This window comes from Petromyzon marinus, chromosome 12 (assembly GCF_048934315.1).
Source record: "Petromyzon marinus isolate PM22_M1 ecotype Great Lakes invasive population chromosome 12, UKy_Petmar_22M1.pri1.0, whole genome shotgun sequence".
NCBI classification, from domain to species: Eukaryota; Metazoa; Chordata; class Hyperoartia; order Petromyzontiformes; family Petromyzontidae; genus Petromyzon; species Petromyzon marinus.
In genome coordinates this window covers 6,967,455-6,990,080 of record NC_133678.1, presented here as the reverse complement: position 1 = coordinate 6,990,080, position 22,626 = coordinate 6,967,455, and the positions used below count along the sequence as shown (strand labels likewise).

General features: G+C 47.9%; 1 protein-coding gene across 30 annotated transcripts in view; it reads right to left on the bottom strand.

The window, feature by feature from the left end:
- LOC116941622 (dystonin-like) overlaps positions 1–22,626 on the bottom strand; it is a 263,899-nt gene that overhangs the window by 18,698 nt on the left and 222,575 nt on the right. For all 30 annotated transcript variants that reach the window (XM_076066562.1, XM_076066563.1, XM_076066566.1 and 27 more), the window contains 23 exons: positions 22,306–22,390; positions 21,788–22,029; positions 20,905–21,231; positions 20,230–20,337; positions 19,530–19,748; positions 18,273–18,476; positions 16,467–16,698; positions 14,911–15,137; positions 14,310–14,432; positions 14,005–14,106; positions 13,150–13,251; positions 12,427–12,600; positions 11,122–11,277; positions 9,401–9,598; positions 7,978–8,106; positions 6,689–6,853; positions 6,090–6,245; positions 5,368–5,574; positions 4,409–4,528; positions 3,163–3,332; positions 1,808–1,967; positions 854–1,048; positions 434–562 (listed from right to left, as the gene is read on the bottom strand). In XM_076066562.1, the coding sequence (XP_075922677.1) occupies positions 434–562; positions 854–1,048; positions 1,808–1,967; positions 3,163–3,332; positions 4,409–4,528; positions 5,368–5,574; positions 6,090–6,245; positions 6,689–6,853; positions 7,978–8,106; positions 9,401–9,598; positions 11,122–11,277; positions 12,427–12,600; positions 13,150–13,251; positions 14,005–14,106; positions 14,310–14,432; positions 14,911–15,137; positions 16,467–16,698; positions 18,273–18,476; positions 19,530–19,748; positions 20,230–20,337; positions 20,905–21,231; positions 21,788–22,029; positions 22,306–22,390 (3,930 nt within the window). The remainder of the gene's footprint in view (positions 1–433; positions 563–853; positions 1,049–1,807; positions 1,968–3,162; positions 3,333–4,408; positions 4,529–5,367; positions 5,575–6,089; positions 6,246–6,688; positions 6,854–7,977; positions 8,107–9,400; positions 9,599–11,121; positions 11,278–12,426; positions 12,601–13,149; positions 13,252–14,004; positions 14,107–14,309; positions 14,433–14,910; positions 15,138–16,466; positions 16,699–18,272; positions 18,477–19,529; positions 19,749–20,229; positions 20,338–20,904; positions 21,232–21,787; positions 22,030–22,305; positions 22,391–22,626) is intronic.

The window sequence follows — 22,626 nt, the reverse complement described above, 5'->3', positions numbered from 1 at the left end:
CCAAGGCCACAATCATCGGTGAGCGATGGTTGAACCAGTCCTCAGTCTCCCCTTCACAAACTTGCACTGACCAGTGTGGTGAAGTATGGTCAAACCACCCCCATCACTGACATGGTGTGGCGAGGTCTTCATGAAGCAGTGGATTGGCAAATAACCGTAAACAAGTAATGATTTGTAAATTATATTTCACACAATACAAATCAGCTGATATGCGTAACGATTGCTACTAAATCATGGCCATGTTCATGTATTCTTTATACCTATCCTATTCATGCATTCTATAATATTACAACAACCAAAAGCATTCTCCTACTCAAACGAGCATTGGCGGGAACGTCATAATAGATCAAGTGAGGGGTTAAAAGTAAACGTAGGCAACTGGAGAACAATATTTGCTGATGTTAATTGAAACTACTATGCTGTTGATGAGCACCTTGTGTTGGGCGATGAGGAGCCTCAGGGAGTCCTCGTCATCGGGCAGCGTCCCGTGGAACCGCAGCGTCTTCTCAGCCTCCGCCAGAACATCCATGATGCTTTGCACGAGCGTCCGGAACACCTCCGCCTTAACACACAGACACACGCTCGTTTGGTTACCGTCATGCCACGCCCACAGGGCCTGCCCCTGCCGGTGGACGGGCCTTCCATTACAGGCAGCTCTAGAGAGCCCCCCTCTCTCGAGGGTATTTTGGCCTACTCTTCTATGCTGGCCAGATATCTTTGAAAAACGTGCAAGTGCCCATACTTTACCCCAGCACACGTGACCTGCAACATGCCGATCGGATGATCTAGTCGAATCACCGAGTCGCGAACGCGAGGGCGGGGCGGACCGCGCGCCGCATGTCCCGTCACGTGCCTGCTTGAGCGCGTCGTCGAGGCGAGCCTGCTTGCTGAGCGAGAGCTTGCAGACCGTGTCCCAGCGCGCGCTCAGCTCCGCCATCTGGGCGCGCACCCACGACGCGTCGCTCTTGCTGCTGTCCAGGAGGTCGCGCGCCGAGCGCTTCAGGGCGTTCACGCTGCTCGCGCGCTTGCCCAGCTCCCTTTGGAACACCTGCGAGAGAGAGAGAAGCACACACGCGCGCACATTTACGTAAGTACTCCTGCACGTGCCCATTTGTATGTCGGGAGCGGTGGTGCAGGCGTTAGCGCGCTGCGCTATGGAACCGATGGCTCGGGTTCGATTCGCTCTCATGGCCAACAAGAGTGGCGATTATCTGAACCGGTCCCGGACACCCCCGAGGTTGACTCAGCCTCAAATAAGTGTCTGCTGCGCTTTGTAAACATCGCCACTGTGGAGACAAAGGCGGTCAGGCATGGTGCTGGCCACCCACCCACTCGTGCGCCATGCCGGTACAGCATGGTGTTCCGTGTAAAGACAAAGGCAGCCGGGCTTGGTGCAGGCCACACTGTCTCCCCCGCACCCCACTTGTGCACTGTGCTGGCCTTCATAGTTGCTCGCTAACGGCACTCATCCCAACAGTCTGCATAGGCTACACAGGGAATATGCCTTTATTGGAACGTGTGCATGGTCCATTCCTTTTGGGGTGCCATGGTGGTGAGATGTTAACTACCTCGTCTGATATGCCGGAGGTCCTGGGGCGATCCCAACTCTGACGCCTGTATATTTGGAGTTTGCATGTTCTCCCTGTGGTCGTGTGAAATTTTCTCCGGGTCTTCCAGGTTTTTCCCTTTTCCTTATTTAGACTCAATGTGCGCTCGGAGTATCTGGCTGCGATAAATTTCCAGGTGACAAGCCACTTCGTTGAGATATCAATTTGCCTTAGTTTAGTTACGTTCCGAATGCACGCACCTTGTGGGCGTCGATGAGGGTCATAACGAGCGCCACGTCGCCATGCACCGGCTGGTCCTCAGACAAGTGAGGCTCCACCTTGTACAGCCAGTCAATGAGCACCTGCAGCGCCTCGGCAAACTGGCCGGAGAAGAGCAGAGCCTCCTCCAGCTTGTGCTGCCTGCACGTACACACACACACACGCGAGTAAAACAGAACGGGCGTTAGGCGGGCATAGGCCAATCGCCACCGGTGTCAACATGCAGGGGTGGACAACTGCAGGAGCAGGAACAAAGTTTAATTGCGTCGCTTTTGAAACCCAGTGCTTAGAATAATGCGATGACTGCATCGATATGGGAGTTGGACTGTACCCATCGAGAAATCAAATGATGAATATACAAACAACTAAATTACAGGATTTAAATATGCACGTAACAAAAATTACATTAAAAAGGAACACAACTGTAAACATCATGTATTATTGTTGATGGATGAAGCTAGTTATTGATGTTCGTTACACTAGAAATGTACTTGATGTGGTTGTTAATGTTACCTATTCAGGCATGCTGCAATGTCAGATTCATCGATTTAAAATCAATTCTTAGACTCACAACACTTGTATTAAATTATGCAATTAAACATCGATTATATTATTAGAGAATATACATTCATATGGCACTTGCTTAAAAGCCTGAGCAACTCAAAGCGACTTATCCTACATCTCATCTCGACCAATCGAGTGCCCTGCTTTAGTCTAGCTAAGGGAACCCCAGTGGCAGCTGTCCCCGTGCGGCACAAGGTACACGGAGCACCGGCCTGCAAATGGCTTTCATCTGCTAGTCGAGGGGCAGTGTTATTTTGTGTTTTTTCTCAATTGTGTATCTTGCGATTAACTCCTCAAATTCTAGATTTGAAGCTTTCGTGACTGCAAGGATTCATACTCTTTGGATGCAGCTATCTTGCTGTGACTGTTCCACCTGAAGACGGAAGCTTGTGTTGCCTCCGAAACGTCGTGATTTGATTTAGTTGTTTTCTTGCATTTTAATGTTGTTTCACCTACGTGACTTTACCGAAATACCAAAGAGTATAACTCCTCAAACTTGGAAAATAAATTGCATGCCACTGGCTTAAATAACAACTGCAGCCACTCGATAATCCACGTACACCGATTCCCCGCACCATCGGATTAGCAGTTTGGCTACGTACGGTGCAAAAAAAGTTCAATGCATACATACACCACAGCGACAACAACAAAATAGAATCGACTCGACTCGAACGGCGACACCACTCCCGAGGATAATTCGCTGTATCTCGAGCGGGGGGGGGGGGGGGGGGGTGGGTACGAATCGTCGCAATCCCCGCGCTGCCCACATTACCTCTCGACGGACTTGCCGCAGATAGTATCCCACTTGTCGCGCAGCTCGCTCAGCATGTTGTCGAGCCGCTGGTCGTCGTCCACCAGCGTGGCACGCTCCTTGAGCGTGCGGCCGGTGCGCGTTGTCGAGTCGTAAATGGGCTGCTTGGCTCCCAGGGATTTTTGTATGTCCTGTGGCAGTTGGGGGAGGGGGGGGACCACAAAAGACAAATATCACATGTTATAGCCTTGACGGAGGAGTATCGTCCCCTGTAGGGGTTAGTCAATTTAACACATTTTATCATCTGGCAAATAGCCTGATGAAGCTGGTTGTAAACGCAGGCGAAACTTCGTACTCAAATTGCAAATGTTTGTGGGGTTTACTCGCCATCACACCGATGTGCCGAAGTAATAGCTTATTGGCACGTTTTGTTCACACGACAAACCTTTCTAATTGGCTGTGGGGTGGTGGTAGGTTAACGACACATTTAAATATACACGATCTATCTCAAAAACCTTTATTATGAAGCCTTAACAGACATCAGGAGCAAGTGCTGTTAGCGAGCACCTATGAAGGCCGGCACGGCATACGAGGGGGTGGGTGGCCAGAACCAAGCCCGGCCACCTTTGACTCCCTCGTATCGATGTTTCTACAGGAAATTTGGCCTACTCTTCCATGCTGGCCAAGGTGTCTTGGAAGAAGTGGGAGTACGCCATACATGATCTGCCAATCGTCTAGTTGTGGTGTACGCATTCATGATGCTGGGAAAAATTAAGAAACATTTAAGAACATTTCCCATAGTTTCAACTGCTGCAACCTTTTGTATTGCGAGTTGAATGTGCGATAAACATTTTACCGAAGCAGCATCCCCCAATGTTCGACTTTTTAAAATAATTAATATAATTTCATTAATTACGTGCATAGATTGGCCCCTAGCATTGGAATGAACCACCACCCTGTGTTTGAGTGTCTGACACTTTGACTGCTTGATATTGGCATAAATTGACGTGAATAATTTACTTATTTAACCACTAATGCTTCAGTGAGTGCGAGTCTGTTCAATATACAACCACTGTTGAACTCCCCATTAAGTGGTCTACATTTCATTGACCTTGGAGGGATGATGGGTTGAGTCAACCTCCACACAGGATTTTAACTCGTAAACCTTCCGAGTTGTTCACTCAATTGCTGAGCCACCTGGCCAGAACATTGTCTGGGTACTATCCATTGTATATATATAAAAACCAATAAACAATAATTGACGTGCCTTGTGCCGGCCAAGCATGAGTTTAATCCGCTCCGGGTCGTTGCCACAGTCCAGCTCATGGTCGAGTCCTTTCTCTGCCCCCTCCAACCAGTCCATGAGTTTAGTCCAGGACTCGTGGAACTGAAAAAACACAACCCAACAGTAATACTTAAAACAGTGAGAACATAGAAACATACATTTGGGATTTCTAAAACGCTCAAATGTGAGTTTATTTCAAAACACTGCACACAAAATAAGGTGACAACATTGAGAGGGCTTAGAAGGGATGCAGGGCCTACAATTAAAAGCTATTTTATGTATTTATTATTTATCGTTGAGAAAATTGTGTTGAATAGGGCCAACGTTGTGCACACAGAGTTATTTTGCCAATAACTTGTTGCATTTGAGCAGTATTTTATTTTGTTGAAACAAATATTGATGAACAATATTGGTTTAGAAAGCTCCTAGGCTGTCACACGATATAACATTTCATTTCAATATAGAAAAATGGATGTCGATTTATTTACTCATTTTGGTATTTGGCAATGTCTTTGATAGAAAACGGATTCGCTATCATCAATAACTATCTAGTTTCTCTCCGATGCGCTTTTCCGGTTGTGAACCGTGTTTTGTTCATGATGGCCAGACATGCAGCAGAACTGTTTCATAAAGAAGCTCCCACCACGTGGGGCAAAACACAAGACATTGCACAGAACAACACGCGGTACAAGCCATGAACACATCGGAGAGCCGTACGGCCGCACAAAGTCAAATGCCTACCTCGGCATCAAAATATCAAACCCGCATTATTATCGGCAGAAATCGGCGCCCCTGGAAATGCCGGAGTGGCACGCGCATCAGGAGGGGACCAAGAACACACAAGAGTCCAACCGCCCCCCACCCATCTTTGTCCAGAACGAGCAGGCGCGCGTTGCTGCGCTGCTCTGCCACGCGAATTGCCTGCCGCATGTGACGCGAACCTGCTTAGCTCGCTTGCGAGCGTCATCGAGTGAGCGGCCACGCTCCAGCGTAGATTGCATGATGTGCTCCCAGCGCGTCTGCACGCTCAGCAGCAGGTTCTTGATGAGCGCCACGTCCTGCTTCTGGCTGAAGTACTTGAGGTGCGTGCCCGTCTTGTCCAGCTCGATGATCTGCTCCCGGTGCGTGTTCACTTCGTTCGCGAGCATCTGCCGCCCACCCCCCACCCCCACGTGCAAAGTTTTTTATGCGAATCGTCAGCACTCGGTCCGTCGCATCGACCGCCGTTACTCGCGTACACTGAAAGTCGCGGACGCTATGAATAAACGTGGGCGGATATACACTCTAAGCTAAAGAAGGGAACATCTGGCAAAGCAATGCTGACACTGCAGTTAGAAGAGTGTCAATGCCGCGCAGAAACATTAACTGTCAGGCAGTCGCACGGCAACTAATGTAGAATTGGATTGTATGTTCCAGAATTGGCATGTACATTTTCAGTTGTTCAAACTGTGGTGTTCCACCTCATATTGCTTTTTATATATAGAGATTTTTTATTTACAAAACATAAAAAAACATTATTAATAACATCCCAAGCTATGGTAAACAAATGAGGTTTCGTTAAGATAACACATATACACAGGGACACCTCGCCACTGCATTAGCCCAGGATTTCGACGACACGTGGAACGGTAACGTTGGCGCGGTAAAATACTAAGTGCATTACCTTATGCTCATCGATCTGAAACAGGACAGAGTCCAGGATGAGGCTGGCTGGCGATAATGTGTTCAGGTTGTTCTCCATCTGCGTCAGCCAGCCGATGAAATCTTGCAGAGAGTTGTGGAATTCAATCGCCGTTTTCAGTGCGGTCTCCAACTTGGCCTGCCCGCAATAATTACGTATCAAGAAAACCAACAGCCATCATCACGTTAATATTCAATTAAAATGTATCCCATCCCTCCTTTGGTCCAAGTAAATATATAACGGTTATTGAATGTTGAAAATTAACACAGGATATTTAAAATTAACACAGGATGTTGAATGTGAAAATTAGCATAGGATGCTTGCAGTTAAAAAAACAAAACACGCACTCAACCATAATTTTTACAAAGATGCTCATATATTATTTAATCATTAACCATTAATTAAGAGAAAATATTTGGCTACCTTTGCATGTTTACATTTAAAGGAATATTATTAACCTTTATTCACTGGCTAATATTTCTCCATTAAATGCCTACATAGATAAATTATTGCATGAACTCTCTGAATGGCAGTCATTAAGTAAAATCATTCCCAATGATGCATAGGCATGCGAGGCTCACCCTTCTTTCGTTCAGCTTGTTGCCAACGATCTTCCACTTGTGCTCCAGGTCCTGAATGCCGTACTTCAACGTGGGTTCACCGGATTGCTCATTCTGCATCCGCTGACACTGCTCCAGCACCTTGGTGTACAGCCCGTGCTTGACCTGGTACTCCTCGCACATCTCCTGCAGGGTGGCACAAAAATGTCGAGGGCCACGAGAAATTCATAATTGTACGTTTGTCGCGTGGCTCAGAGCGCCGAGCCAGAAGCACAGCAGTCAACGTAGATCCGGGTAACCACTGGTGATTAACGAGGGTTATTCTTTGCATTCATTAAGGTACATATGTATGTTGAACTTCTTACGTGCTGGTACGTAGCCAACCGTGCTAATCGGAGGTGTAGAATTTTTTTTGTTAATCGTCTCAGACCAGTCACCAATGGCAGCACGGAATGCCTAATCATACTACATTCGGTGTTTCAATTAATTAGGCACATTTCAACTTAAACATTATTTTCACACGTGACAAACGCACTTTGTAAATCATATAAAGAGGGTATAACCAAGTGTGGATAAAGAGGTTTACGCAAGTGACTTGAGCAACAGGTCTGTAACGTCACCTTCCGTTGCCATTCTCTAACCCCACGTGGTACCACCGCTGTCTGTGCGGATACTCGGTGGAAATGTAATAGTCTCATAACAAGACAAAGCAAGTACGGTGGCGAGAAGGTAAGTCCCTCGCTTGGATTTTTTCCCCTCTAAATTTAGAATCAACGTCATGCATTTAAGATTATTTGGCTGCTAAAAATGTCCACGGGATAAGCCACTTCGTTGAGCTATCATTTGTGGGCAGGTCGCTTCTGAAAAATAAGCTAATGAGCTCTGTGGGCTTTACCCGGTAAAATAAAATAAAAGAATAAAAAATAAGTGTTAACCTTTCCTATACTTGCACTACTATCGTATTTTTGTATTGGTTGTTGTTGTAACTTTCTGACGCACATCAGATTGATTCCTTGAAATAGGTATCTATTTGGTGTTTGAACATCTTAACACTTGTTTTATTGCCACAAAGGGTAAAACCTATTCTTATTTTTTTCATATTTCTAACCCACCCCTACTGGACATCCGTGAAAGAGAGCTTCATAGCTCATCGGATACCTCCAGCATAAATAAATATTCCGATTCTGACATTTTGGGGCGGCGGTACAGAATTTCAATGATAAAGAGGAAAAGAGTGGAAGTGTGCCGGACAAGGGGCGGCACCGCGATTGTGCCGTGATGGGGGTGGGCATGGATGTTGGTGGGTGTACCATGTGAGTACTGAGCTGCTCCTTGGCAGTCTCGGGAAGGCCCCCAACCGGCTTCGTGTCACTCAGCTGGTTCTCCATGTCGGACAGCCACTGCAGGAGCCCATCCATCTCACCCTGAAAGCCCTGGGCCTGTAGGCGGGAAGCAACGTGCGTGCAAAGTCATCATCGCTCTGTTGGTAATGTCACACCTGCAATTGCATCGGTCATTACGAAGCGGACCATTTTTATTCTAACTTATCAGTTAAAGAGGGTTCACGTCTAATTGTGGTTTAAGAGACCCTCTGCAAGGCATGGCGATATTAACCTCCCCCCCTCCCTCAAACATAAAATTGATGATCCATCATGATTTATGATTATCATAGGAATCATGAAGTTTATTTTAGCTTCCTTATTTTATCTTACTATTAACAATAATTGTTTGTGTCATGACACATTTTTATTCCATTAGCTCAAGTGTACATATGCTGCTGAAAATCTCAAATAATGATGTCCTCCACACAATGTAATGCAAGTCCAAAAGAATCAAGAGTAACGGATTAATTGATGCATTTTCTACATGCCTACCCTTTACCATTCATGGTTACTCTTGCAATTTAAGACTGTCAACAGCTTACTGAGAATCCAAATCCACACTTGTAAATTTCTTCAAAGCAGGAAGAGAAAACGCCAATACACACGTATGCACACACCACGGTTGCTGAGTCCTGGCAGAGAGGCCCTAATACGCCAAGTGCTACTGAAGGTTTAATATAGATGAGCGTTAATAAGGTTTCTAGAATTGAGCGAGGTTGTAAGAACTTGGGAACGCACACAATGGGAAAGTCGAAGTGGATCGCGTGCTGTGATGGAAGAAGCATCAAGAAAAGCGCTGTGACCTGCGCGTGTGTACGTACGTTGAACCTCTATCGCACCGTACATAGCCAGCCATGCTAATCGGGCGGTGCGGGGAAACAACAAACTAAACACAAAAAGCAGTTCTAAAAAAATGTATTTTCAATCTAGATTTAAAAGACCTGTAGTGTGGTGGTTAACCCCTTTCCCGTTCCGAGAAGCCCTCAAGTTGCAGGGTGGGTGTCCCGTTCACCTCTGAATCTCGGAAAGTGCAAGCGGCTCAGAGGCATAGCACCGTTGTTATTAAAGACATTGTACTCACCGCAGAGAACTGTAGTGACACAACCGCACTCTACGATAGTTGGCGCCAAACTGCACCACGCAACCCTCCCGCATGGCCTTGTGGAAAGCCGCGGTACTGATGAAACCTACTTCAGTTAAGTTTTCCTTCCGGTTTCGTTTCGTTGACGTACGCGTGCGCTCCGTCGTCGGACTGGGAAAAGGGTTAGCACGCAGCGCGGACGCGACGCGATAGCACGTCGTCCGGATCGCGACACGCGACACGGCGTCTAGTAGGGAAGGTGGCGCGCACCTTGCGCAGGGAGCCCTCCAGCTGGGCCTGCCGCTGCTCGGTGCAGCTCAGCACGCTCTCCCAGCGCGCGGCGAGGTCGTCGAGCCGACCCTGCAGGCCGCTGGCCTCGGCACCGGAGCTCGAGAGCACGAGGTCCTGGCCGGCGCGCTGCACCGTGCCGACCGTCGACTGGTGCGCCAGCACGTCGTTACGCAACACCTGCGGGGGGGGGGGGGGGGGGGGCGGGGGAGGGGGCGGGGGGCAGGGCCACGTCAAGCGTGGGGAGTCGCTCGGGCGTCGTTGGGGGGGCCGACGTCGAGCGCCGGATCCTAGCCAAATGCTTGTGTCTACTACTACTGCTACTCTGGGGTCATCGGTGTGACATGCGCCACAGCGGAGTCACTCGCGTAGCTGCATCGTTGGAGGCCGTCTTCTGATAAGCTGGCCTAAGTTTGGCGTTGCATTGACGTGACCTGTCCGATAGACTACGCGAAAGGAATATGACAATGAATTGAAATTTCGGGACGTTTTGCGTACATTCATCCTTATTGTATTTTAAATTGCTTTAAACAAAAATTACGTATTTATATTTGTTCCGTGTTTTGATTTTGCCGTTAATTTTTCTTTATTTTCACTTGGAACCAGTTTTTTGTTATTCTGCATGTTCTCTTTCAGTCTGTTAGCATTACTTGTTTAATTTCTGCATTTCAAATAGTTTATCCCGTGGAACCCGTTTGCTGTACGATGCACTTATTTTAATCCATCTCTCTCTCGCAAAAGATACTTCCGATGTCAACCGGGCTCTTGGATAAAAAACACAAAGACAATCTATCAGTAGGTACTCTTGTCATTTAAACATGAGGTGATGATGACGGAGAGTACGTAAAATCCTGGGCAAGACAACTCCGCTCCGAAACGTTTACCAATTCGAAATATATCCGGGCGACGGTGAAAGGAGGTTAAACGAGGCCTGAAAGTGAGGGGGGGTTTGGGCGCGTGCAGAGGTTGTGGCAACCAAAATAACAAGAGGCATTATTTTGTCGAATTCGGTAAAAAAAAATATCTAAAAAAGCCAGGAATATTTCAAGAGCCACAACGCACGTGAACAATGTCACCAAGTGGTTGCTTAAAGAGCCACAACGCACGTGAACAATGTCACCAAGCGGCTGCTTAAAGAGCCACAACGCACGTGAACAATGTCACCAAGCGGTAGCTTAAAGAGCCACAACGCACGTGAACAATGTCACCAAGCGGTAGCTTAAAGAGCCGCAACGCACGTGAACAATGTCACCAAGCGGTAGCTTAAAGAGCCACAACGCACGTGAACAATGTCACCAAGCGGTAGCTTAAAGAGCCACAACGCACGTGAACAATGTCACCAAGCGGTAGCTTAAAGAGCCACAACGCACGTGAACAATGTCACCAAGCGGCTGCTTAAAGAGCCACAACGCACGTGAACAATGTCACCAAGCGGTAGCTTAAAGAGCCACAACGCACGTGAACAATGTCACCAAGCGGTAGCTTAAAGAGCCGCAACGCACGTGAACAATGTCACCAAGCGGTAGCTTAATGAGCCACAACGCACGTGAACAATGTCACCAAGCGGCTGCTTAAAGAGCCGCAACGCACGTGAACAATGTCACCAAGCGGCTGCTTAAAGAGCCGCAAGCAGCGACGGAGCCGCAGGTCGCCGACCCGCCGGACGTGTGCGTGTCAAAGCGTGTCAAAGCGTTTCCGCGTACGTGGTGTTTGGCCAGCTCGATCTCGATGGCCTTGGGCTCGTTGGCGACGGGTTTCTGCTCCTCCAGGAGGCCCTCGGTGTGCTCCAGCCAGGTGAGCAGCTCGTCCAGCGCGTGCTGGAACTGCCCCAGGGCCAGCAGCGCCGCCTCCATCTTGTGCTGCATTGCACGCGGGATCACACGCTCGTCAATCGAATGTTCCGGAACACGGCAGGGACTTCGCATCAAGACCCCCCACGGACGGCACTGCAGTGCTAGACGCACAAGCTGGGGGATGACAGCGCATGGACGTCACGGTGGCGAGATGTTAACTACCTCGCCTGGTATACAGGAGGTCGTGGGATCGATCCTGATCCTGACGCCTGCATATTTGGAGTTTGCACATCTCTCAATGGTTGGTCACTTGGATTTTTCTCCAGGTCCTCCGGCTTTTGCCTCTACATTTGGAAACATCTTTTTAAGAGCATTTGGCTGCGATAAATTTCCACATGATAAGCAACTTTATTGTACCTGGGAAAAGTTTTAGTTTAGTTTCTGAGGTTGTCCTGTACAGGGTGCTTATGGTGTATGGAGATTTCCTGGTTGTGCCGCGTGTTTTTCAGCTTGATTGCTGACGTTTTACTCCGCGTGCTGGGAGTAGCTCCCGGCACGTGGAGCGAAACGTCGGACAGCACGCCGAACAACACGCATGGTACAACCCAAAAACGTACCAGAGAGCGAAAGGTACTTAAACAAATGCCGCGAAAAATGCAGAGGTGGTGGTACCAGCCAATCAATCAGATGGGGTGATTTTTATTCCGATCTACAGTTGTCAATAAAAATGGCAACGCGTGAGTGACCTCAAGCCTTTTTCCGCTCTGCCCTCCACTACCCAGCCACATTTTACATCATGAGCAATACCTGCTTTGTCCACCGGGCAGTGCACTATTCACAGCCATTCGTACGGAGAAAGTTTGCCGTCACGGTTTCAGAACTCGCCCAAGGTCATAGGTCATGCATAGCTAATCATCAATACTAGACGTTCCCGGTTCCTTCTCTTTCTCTTCAAATTAAAATTACACAAGTGCTGTGACTGAGCGGCAGGCTGACATCGACACTTCCTACAAGGACGCTCGCAATTCATAGAAACATTAAAATGATAGACGTCACTTTTCCAAATTCATGCAACGATTAGGTCTACAAAACATTATCTCATGAGATCGAACCAGCCATCTCGGAATTGCAAGTCAATTCATACACTTCCCATTGAGTCCAACTCGACATGTAGAACCCTTAAAAGAGCTGCAAACTCGGCCAATGCTCGTGCACCTGTCTGTTGAGTATTTTGGTGTCGAGGGTCTCCCACTGCTCCTTGAGGTCACGGAGCGGCCCCGCGATCACCATGCGGTTCTCCTCCTCCTTCACCCTCTTGAGCATCAGCTCGCCCTGGTGGCTCAGACGCTCCATCTCGATCTGCTGCTGGTAGCTCTCGGTTTTCAGTTGCTGCAAAAAGGGAACAGGAAACGACGTCCCAGCTTCATCAAACGGCATTCAGAAATCATTTATTTTTTTACCTTTAAAACATGCACGTAATAAGAACATCATTCTATGCCAATTATATAGCTAAAATGCATCTTCCTGGAGATGAAGTGGTATTTTTTTTTATATATATAAAATGCATTATTGTGTCCTGTTCATTCATTACTCATAATTAAGTCTGTCAGCTTGTCATTATGTTCACGGTTGTTAGATATTTCGCTTATTTGTTTACATATTTTATTGCATTGTTTTGCGGTTCAGGTCTCCCCTGCAGAAGAGACTCTTGCTCTCAGAACGTAACAATAAAGGATACGTACATCTACACATACCCTCCACATACACCATCAGACGGGAGAGACCGGATCGAGGGGAATACGGGCGAGCGTTTGCCGAAGCCGTGAGGCTGCCGCTCACGCGGCGGAGTGGCGAATGAGATTCAGAGCCGCCACCCCCCGACTAAACGCGACGAGAAGGAGAAGAAACCCTAACGCAGGGAAATGCGCGGCCCCTCACCTTGAGATCCTCCATCTGCCGCTTGACCGTCTCCAGGTCTGTTCCTACAGGCGGCAGGTTTTCCATCTCCGTCGTGGCGTTCTCCACCCAGTCGAACATGCTCTGTCGAGTTACGCAGCGCGCACAGTTATCGTGCGTCAGAGAATCTTTCAATTTGGACTGGAGGAATCCGATGAGCTACGGAAGCCCCTCTTTCAATTAAGACGTCCAGTGCCGCAACAGCGCAATCGCAATTGTGGACCGGCCGCGTGCACCGCGTGCCGCACCTAGACAGCCGCCACTGCTGGGGGAGATGGGTGGGGGGCGAGGGGGACGCGAGGGTGGGGGGGGGGTACCCGTTTGGCTCGACTGCAGCAAGGCACTGGAATGGTTGAGATGAGATGTAAGGCTCTCCGAGTTGCTGGGGCATTCAAGTGCCCGGTGGACGCAACATCCTTACGCGGATACACGTGCAACCCTCTTCGTCAATCCACTGCTGGATGAGGGTTCTCCACACACCATGTGCGTCGTGGCGGGTAGATAAAAGCTGAGTGCGCGTTTCTTTCCGCTTTGCTCAGGCACAGCATGAAAACACCTCCTCAGAGACGAGAAGCCGTCAGTTACTGAACAAAACCCGTTTATTGCTAATTATGTTAGGCTCAATCTTACTGCTCTATTTAAAAAAAATCATTGCCATTGTGTTGTTATGAAACAGTTTTGATAGTATATTATGTGAAAGCATAAACGAGCCTAACAATATGTTGGCGAGACCAATCATTGGCCTAATTCTGTCAGGATTTCGACCGACCTTCGCACAAGCGGTGCAGGCACATGCAACAGTTGTGGAGGAATGAACGAACGGATGAGCTGCCCAACCTGCAATGCATCCTGGTATTGCATGGCTGTCTTCATAGCCTCCTCCAATTTGTCCATGCGGTCCTTCCAGCATTTGTTCAGCCGATCCCAGGAAGAATTCATCTTTAAAAAAACAGTGCATAGTGGCAGTGCCATCAGTACAAAAAAAACAACAATATTTGATGGATTCACGCATTCAATGACATGTAAATAATTCGAAGGGACTTTAATCGGCACAACAGACATTGTTTGATCAATTAACGTTAAGTGTGTGTGACGTAGTTTGGATTTCATGTTTAAAATAAAGTTTGGGTGTGTAATCATACCTCATCGATGCTCTTCTTCACTTCAGGCTTGTCCGGTTCTCCGCAAGCTGATATCAGATTTGTTCCCAGATACCTCAGAATCTCAAGGTCCTCTTGGAATCCATCGATGTCATTCTTGTTAGCCTGATTGATACACAACAGGTTGTCTGTTAGTACCGCTGCATTTCATTTTATATCTATGACTTTCATTAAAACAATAGAAATGTTGAGCCATTAAACTGCCCACACAAGGCATTAGAGTGGGGATGCAAAGGTCAGTAAATTAGTTTGAAGACCAACAACTAGATGGTGGGATACTGGGAGAGGAAACCTTGAGGGTTTGATATTGACTTCAAAATACCTAGGTAAGCTATTGCGTAGGATTTACAGTTGTGCTGTAGATTTCTCCGACGCGCTTCCGGGTCGTGCCGCACGCTGTTCGCCATCACGTAAGCAGCGAAACGTCAGACACCGTGACAAACAACACGCGGTAACGACCCAATAACACATATCGGAGGATCACGTGACACAGGAGAAGTACAGAGAGCGGCAGGGTGTGGCGGTATCGATAGCGCTGGCCACGACGGGACCTTGCCCTTGACCCACAGCGGCGCGCGCGTACCAGCATGTACTCCTCCTGCTGCTTGATGAGCGATGGGTCCACGCCCAGCTCCTCCAGGTCCTGCATGTACTCGCGCGTCTCCTTCAGAGTGGCCAGCATGGTGCCCAGGTCGGTCCAGAAGCGCTCAGCCAGGTCCAGCACATCCAGGAGACGGTTCTCCCGCTCCTCCGAGCGAGACTGGATCTCCTCCCACAGCGACAGCATCTGGCCCAGCTTGTCCTTGATGGCTGCGTCATTACAAAGGGGGGGGGGGGATGGCCAGCAACACACACTCCAATATGTATGCATTTATGTTTAACTTATTTCGCATGGTACGTAGCCAACCGTGATAATCAGAGGTGCTGGGGAAGGACAACAAACGATGGGTCAATGCATGTCTATGGGTCTCTGTGTCAGTCTATGTACGTATGTAGAATTTATTTCGCACCGTATGCAGCCAACCGTGCTAATCGGAGGTGCGGGGGGAAGGTCAACAAACGAAACACAAAAAGCAGTTCTAAAGAAATTAATTTTCAATTTAGACTTGAAAGTGTGTAGCTCCAGTGGCTTCCTAATCTCGGAAGAGCGCAAAAGCGGATCTGAAAGAGTGCGATGTGGTGACCGTCTTTGTTCAATGGGTTAGCCAAAAGCCGCTGCTGCGAGGATGACTGGAGTTTACGTGTAAAGCCATCTCGTGAATACACTGATGGACGAGGGGCATCGCCACACCGTGTGGAGGTCATGGGGATCATTTGGTCAAACTTTTATCAAACTGGTCAGTGCAGGGTGGTGAAGACAGGGAGAACAAAAGCACAGTGCAGCAATGGATTTGGACAACCTAGTGTGCATGGCGGTTGCCCGCCCCAAGCACTAAGATCAACCCTGCCTAGCTCATAAGGTCGAGTGTATTCTGGGTGATTGGGTCATTGGTAGAGGCTCATATTGGTGAATATTTAAGGCGAGCACGCATGCAATGATTTGCCAATTTAAATTCATTCTTACACGCAGAATACATACATTAATTCTTCAAGAAAGGTAATATTTAGAATGTATACACCATGTATCAAATATTATGCTAATTTTATAGACTAATGGAGAGAACGAAACTGTACAATACAAACTAGGTGGCAAAAATGAGAAAATAATAATTGACTTTTAATCAAATCGCGGTCTATAATCGTGTCAAGTCTGTGAATCCCTGGAGCATGGTGATTCGTTACAGGCCTAGCAACTATTATACTGGACCATGCTTTGTGCAAAATTGTAAATGTCACGACAAATTTTCAACCTCAAGAATGCAACCATTAAATATTCAAAATAGATATTCGCATGTGTACTTATGCAATTGACGTCAAAAGAATACACAAATTACTCTCCACAAAACTTCCAAAGGCAACAATAGTCGGGCCAAATTTTGTTCCCTATTCTAACGCAACGGGGTCGTTGAAGTGTCGACGCCCATTTCTCATACTGGACATCTGGGATAAAGAGCTTTGTGGCTCATTGGAGTCCTCAAGTATATAAATAAATATTCGAATTCCAACAAGGGTGGCCACTCAGTGGCAAAGTAAACAAACCTTTAGCATTGAGCTCCTTCTCGGCGCCCCCAGAGAGGCCCACGAGCTCCTCGCCGCTCTCCTTGAGGAGGTTGAACATTGGCTGGAGCTTCTCCAGCTCCAGAGCTATGTTCTTGTTCTCTGCGAGCTGCTCCTTGATCTTCTCTGCCTCGGCCGGAATGGGTGGTGGCATCCGCAGCCGCTCGATGATCCTGCCCAGGCCTTCCAGCATCACGTCCATCTTGTCGTGGAACTACAGCCAAAGTGGACCAACAGGGCACGTGATTTGTTTTTGCGCGTGTACAAATATATATATATGAGTACTTGTCAACAGATGAAAAAAAAACAACAGACAACTGCCTCTTAAAGGAGTTTACAAAACTAGCAGCACTTTGCAGACGGTTATGTTGCGAATAACGGTCAGACAGAAATACACTTACCTCTTTAATCTGAACATCAGTAGAAGCCATTCAGAGATCCAAGCAGAAGAATGCACAGAAAAGCAAACAGCGTAGCGATGTGATAGATTAAGTCCTCATGCAACACAGAATTCAAGAAATCAACATGTTAGGCAGGAAGATATTTGCAAGGCATGCAGTAGACCAGGATCACATCATGGCAGCATTTAATTATAATGTGTTAATTGCAAAGAATGCTTCACTGCCATTTGTTTAATCTTCCATCGGACATGGTTGGATATGCCCCAAAACGCATTTCAGATGGTCGGAGCACATGCAACCATACGGAGCACATGTATTATTTTGGATAATAGCATATAGAATGAAATATTGTCCTTGTGAATTTGGTACAGAGCCAGATATAATATGGAAATGAGGTGAATCATGAAGGGATTATTAGCCTTAAGTTTAAACCAAGATTTATGTTAGTGGGTGATTGTTGTTATTGTTTTATTATTTAACTAATAAATGACCAGCAACCAACATTTTAAATTACGTATATATGAATATCAGGACGTGAAATTAGTAGCATAGTAAACACTAGAATTGGTGGCTTGTATCGTAAGACACAAAAACCAGCAAACACAGTTGCTGGCTATTAATACAAGAGGATCATGGGAAAGGTACACATAAAGACGTAGTTTAGTTTTCACAAAACAAAAGACATGGCACATTCACTCGAGTTATTCAAACAATTAATAGTTTCACGCATCCATCATCTTTCACCAATCACCATACTAGGCAAGGTAAACCAAAATATACACTGGGACTGTATGGCATAGTCAACACTTTGCGCCTACATTTTCGAACGGTACGTGTATGACATCATCAATTGTTAAACGTTTGAAATAAGTACCATACCAGGAACTCGGTAAATCGTTGTTTTAACATCCAGCTCAATATAATTCTACTTGTGTGCACGTAACATTCTGGTAATAAAACCAGTTCATTATACTCCGCCCCACTGTCCTCCTTGCGAGTCACGCGGCGATGGCGGGGACGCAAATACGAGGGGGTGCCACGGTGGCGAGATGTTAACTACCTCGCCCGGTATACAGGAGGTCGTGGGTTCGATCCCGACCTTGACGCCTGTTCATTTGGAGTTTGCGTGTTCCTTCTCCCTGTGGTGAAGTGGATTTTTTTCCGGGTCCCCCCGGTTTAGTCCCTCCACCTTTAGAATCAACGTGCTTTCACGAGTATTCGGCTGCTATAAATGTCCACGCAATAATCCACTTTCTCACCGAGCTGTCACCTGTGGCCTGGCCGCTTCCGATAAAAAAAAGAGCTATGCGTAGCTCAGTGGGCCTTACACCTGGTGAAATAAAAATAGTGAAAGAAAAAAAATGAACGCTAAGGGGGCAGCCCGCACCTGCGACGACTGGGACAGGGCCTCATCCAGGCCGAGCGCGCGCAGCCGCACGTCCTCGCGGATCGCCTCGAACAGCCGCTCGGCGCCCGTGTACTTCTCGCGCAGCGCCGGCCCCTCCGACAGGCTCAGCTCCTCCAGCTGCGGACCGATCTTCTTCAGCTTGTCCACGTACGGCTTGTGTTCCGCGATGGACTCCCGCAATTGCTAAGAGGTGGAGCGATTGGGGAAGAAGGGGGGCCCCCACGTTGAGAGTTGGGAACAGTGGATGGTTAGTGGTAGCTCATCGTTAGCGGCCGGTGGAGTGGGTGAGCGACAATAAAAAAAAAACTAGAAGGTAAAAATTTGAAAATTATCATTGATGTTTTAAATCGTATCGTGGCCTTTGATCACGTCAAGTTAATGCATAGCTGGAGTGCCAATAAATAATACATTAATTGAGACTTTAACAAGCCTTCGATACGTGACATTGCATTGCAATATAAAGATAATTGAACACTTAATTTCGTGAATGCTAAATTCTACAAATTTAAAACCCAACATTTTAAAAATTATCGATATTATTCCTGACGCATCTTTTAGTTTATTCTAGTTGACAGTGTCCAACTTACTTGATTGCTACCTAAAGTCACTTGGGCGGAATGGGATGCTTGGTTGGTAATCCTAATCAAGAAGTGGCTTGCCCTCTAAAATTAGTTCAAAGTTCAAGTTTAATTGCTTTAACCAAGTGAGAACCCATGTGACCAGGATAGTCTCATTTACACGAGACACCTAGGTCACCAAAATGACAAAAGTTCTAAATATTGCAACGAAGCAAATAGAAACTGCAAAAAAAAGCCGCCTAATTTTAAGACAGGGTCTCACGTTACGTTATATCATTGTACCTTCCCTTAGTGATATCAATTTGGCTATGTCCAGTGGCTCCATCGAGCTAACCACAACCAACAAAAGACGCTCGTCGTTTCTGACAGCTCTTAGCACGAGCACGAATGCACGCATGCATTTATGCTGAACTTCTTCCGCACCGTACGTGGTCGCCAAACGTGCTAATCGGAGGTTGTGGGGGAAGAACAACAAACTATGGGTCTCTGTGTGAGTCTATGGGTCTCTGTGTGAGTCTATGTATGTCGAACTTCTTTCATATCGTACGTAGCCAACTGTCCTAATCGGAGGTGCACCACCCCCCCCCCGCCCCCTCCACCTGATTCCCAGCTGGCCACCCCTGCCACTGCAAACTGCACAAAGCCGCAAAGCGCTCACCCGCAGCTCCTCCTGCTGCTGCCGCAGGGTCTCCTGCTCGATGGAGGGCGGCGGCAGGTGACCGAGCGACTCTCTGGTCTCGACCAGCCAGGGCATGAGCTCTTCGTAGGTCTCCCAGAACTGGGTGGACAGCAGCTGGGCGCGCTCCAGCTGGCTGAGGCGCCCGGTGTTCAGCCGGCTCACCACGTCGTAATGCTCCAGCAGGGACGCGAGCTTGCTCTGCAGGGGACCATCGCACAAATCCCACCCCGTGACTGGCCGCACCGCAAGATCCCTGCTTAGGGTTTGAACCCGAACTCGCTCATCACGTTTCTCCCCCATTCGCCAACGACAGGTTGGATATTTCTGCTGGCTAGTTGTTACTGATACTGACCATTTCTTAAGTGTTGTTGCTGGAAAAGGTTGAACATAAAAAAACGTATCTTGATTCGATTCATTCACTCTTACTTTGTGATTAACTTCCTGTATTCGTTGGATGCACAATGCCCTATCTGTACATTTCATGCAAGTTTAATTAATTTTGTGGGACAATCATCATTTGGCGTTTGCAAACAGGGAGTTCACTTGAAACGCCACCAAACTATATAGGGTTTGGAATGCAAGAACTTGTATAATAGTATTATAATATAATAAATAACGATCTGATGCCCTTCATTTTTTTAAAAGAATAATGTTGATCTAAACCAAGTATGGAAAATACCTCCATGGCAGCTTTCTCTTCTTCACTGCATGAGACTTTCAGCTCATCACCAGTCTTCACCAACTGATCAATGGAGTCCTTGTGTCTAAGAATGTCGATGGTGAACGCCTGAAGGCAAAAACAGAAGAAACAAATAAGCATCCATTCACATGATGAGCAGTTACAACGTCGATCCAGCCAGGTGGGGCTCAGTGTTAGTGGTAGAGCGGGCGGCTCGTAATCAGGTTGCGAGTTCAATTCCTGGTTGGGCGGTTGTCTCAGCCCATCATCTCTCTGGAGTCGGTAAAATAAGCACAACTTTGCGGGGAAGTCAAAAGCGTTTGTCCTAAGGGCAGACTCACCCCTGCCATATGAATGTGGAGTTTCCACCATTTTCTCAGGGTTGTGAACAGGAGATGAGCACTGCCTCGACGCGCATTTCAGCAAGAATCAAATTTACTTTTGACAACAGTTCTAAAAGGCAAAACATGGAAATCAACGGGCTCACCTTTCTTCCATCAGCAATAAGATGTTAAAAGAGAAATGAATAAAGTGAGAGGAATACAAAATAAAATAAAATTCGGCCCACTAATACCAGGCGGACTTGAAAGAGGCTACTGTAATACGGCCGTGCTGACTCACGCGAATATCCGGCTCGCCGAGGCAAGAGAGAGTGCCCCCCCCCCACCACCCTACCTTCTGGACTTGCAGCTGCGACGTGGTGGTGTCCTGCTCGAGGCTGACGTCGCCGAGGGCGCGCAGCTTGCGCTCCGTCTCCGCGACCCACGCCAGCTCGTTGTCGGCCGTCTGCTCGAACTGCTGCGAGCGCTGGACGGCGGCGTCCAGCTCGTCCGTCTTGCGCGCGACGGCGTCGCTCACGACGCGGTAGCGCGAGTTGTCCTCGGCCACGAGGCGGTCGAGGCCCTCGCGGGCACGCCACGGCACCAGCTCGAGCAGGGCGCTGCTCACCTCGTTCACCGTGTCGAGCGTCAGCCGCCGCTCCATCACGTCCTTGTGCAGCGTCTGCGGCGGCGGTGGTGGGAGGGGTATCGGACGGATTTGGTGTTGCGAGGACGCCTCGGCTGCTCGTCGGTCGCCCCGACTGCTGTTTGTTCCGGATCTCATGCCAATGAAAACTTGCGCCGCGCCGTGTGGGATTCGTCAACGCGGAATGCTTAATTTGTACGTGAAGAGATGTGGTGCACATATTCAATAATATCTGTAAAAACGGAATATAAGTCTACGATGAATATGGCGTTTTTCTATCGAATAATGCGAGTCGTGGCGGAGCAGCGGCACAGCTCTTAGCACGCCGTAATATGAACCCGGTGACCTGAGTTAGAATCCCGGCCAAGGTTAAGATATTTAATCCGGACATGGGATGCTCGCAACTATCACGGTAAAGTTTCGACAAATAACCCCCATGAAAGACACGGCATGGGGAGGACCTTCACTGAGCAATGGACCGACAAAAAGTTTTAAAATGATTCCCATCTTATGATCATCAACAGCCCGTAACGTGGAGCAAGCGCCAGCGGTGGCGGCGCTGCTGCGACGCTGGGTGCAAGAAGAAGCTCACGTTGACGCGGTCCTGCATCGCGGCGAGCTGCTCGCCCACGGCCAGGCGCGTGTCGCAGGTAGCCATCTCGCTCTCGGCATGGCCCAGCCATTCGTTGAGCTCCCGGTGGGTGCCGTGGAACTTGGTGGCGAGGTGCAGGGCCTTCTCGAGTGTCTTGAGGGCGCGTGTGCTGCTGCCCGTGATCTCGGCGTAGCGAGACTTTATGCCGTCCAACTTCTCCTGGATGGTGAGAATCTCATCGCCTGCACCACGGACATTTCGGGCAAGCAGAGCTCTTTGTTACAGTGACCGTGTTTCTCATTTGTTTGTCCTCGTGTACAAGAAATCGGGGAAGATAGCGAGTTAAGTACGTAAGCAATTTGGACAAATGTAGAATTTCTACCGCTGTCTGATCGGGAGATGAGCACCGCCTCAATGCTCATTTGAGTAGGAAATCCCTTATTAGAATAAAGTGATGGTAAAAAAGATGTAATCATGAGCGGGAACTAAATTTAATTTGTTCCAGAATAAAAGCCCACCTGTGGTTTGCTTGAGAAGGTTTTGTCCGTTCTTAATCGCCTGGTCGACCGTCTGCTTCCGTGAGACGATCTCCTCATGAAGGCTCTGAAAATACACCCTGGACATTTAGCGCAATTCCCGAGCCAACCGCAAGCAACCCCACTCAACAAACAACCCCGCCACCAAACGCGCACCAGAAAAAACAAATCACATGAAGACATTACGGGTGACCAAAAAAAGCGAAAACGATCAGAATGCAAAAATGACACGTACGTTTCAACGCAAGGGGAAAAAAAAAAACTGAAATGAAAATGAGAGGGGCGCGAGTGAGGTGCTGTGGG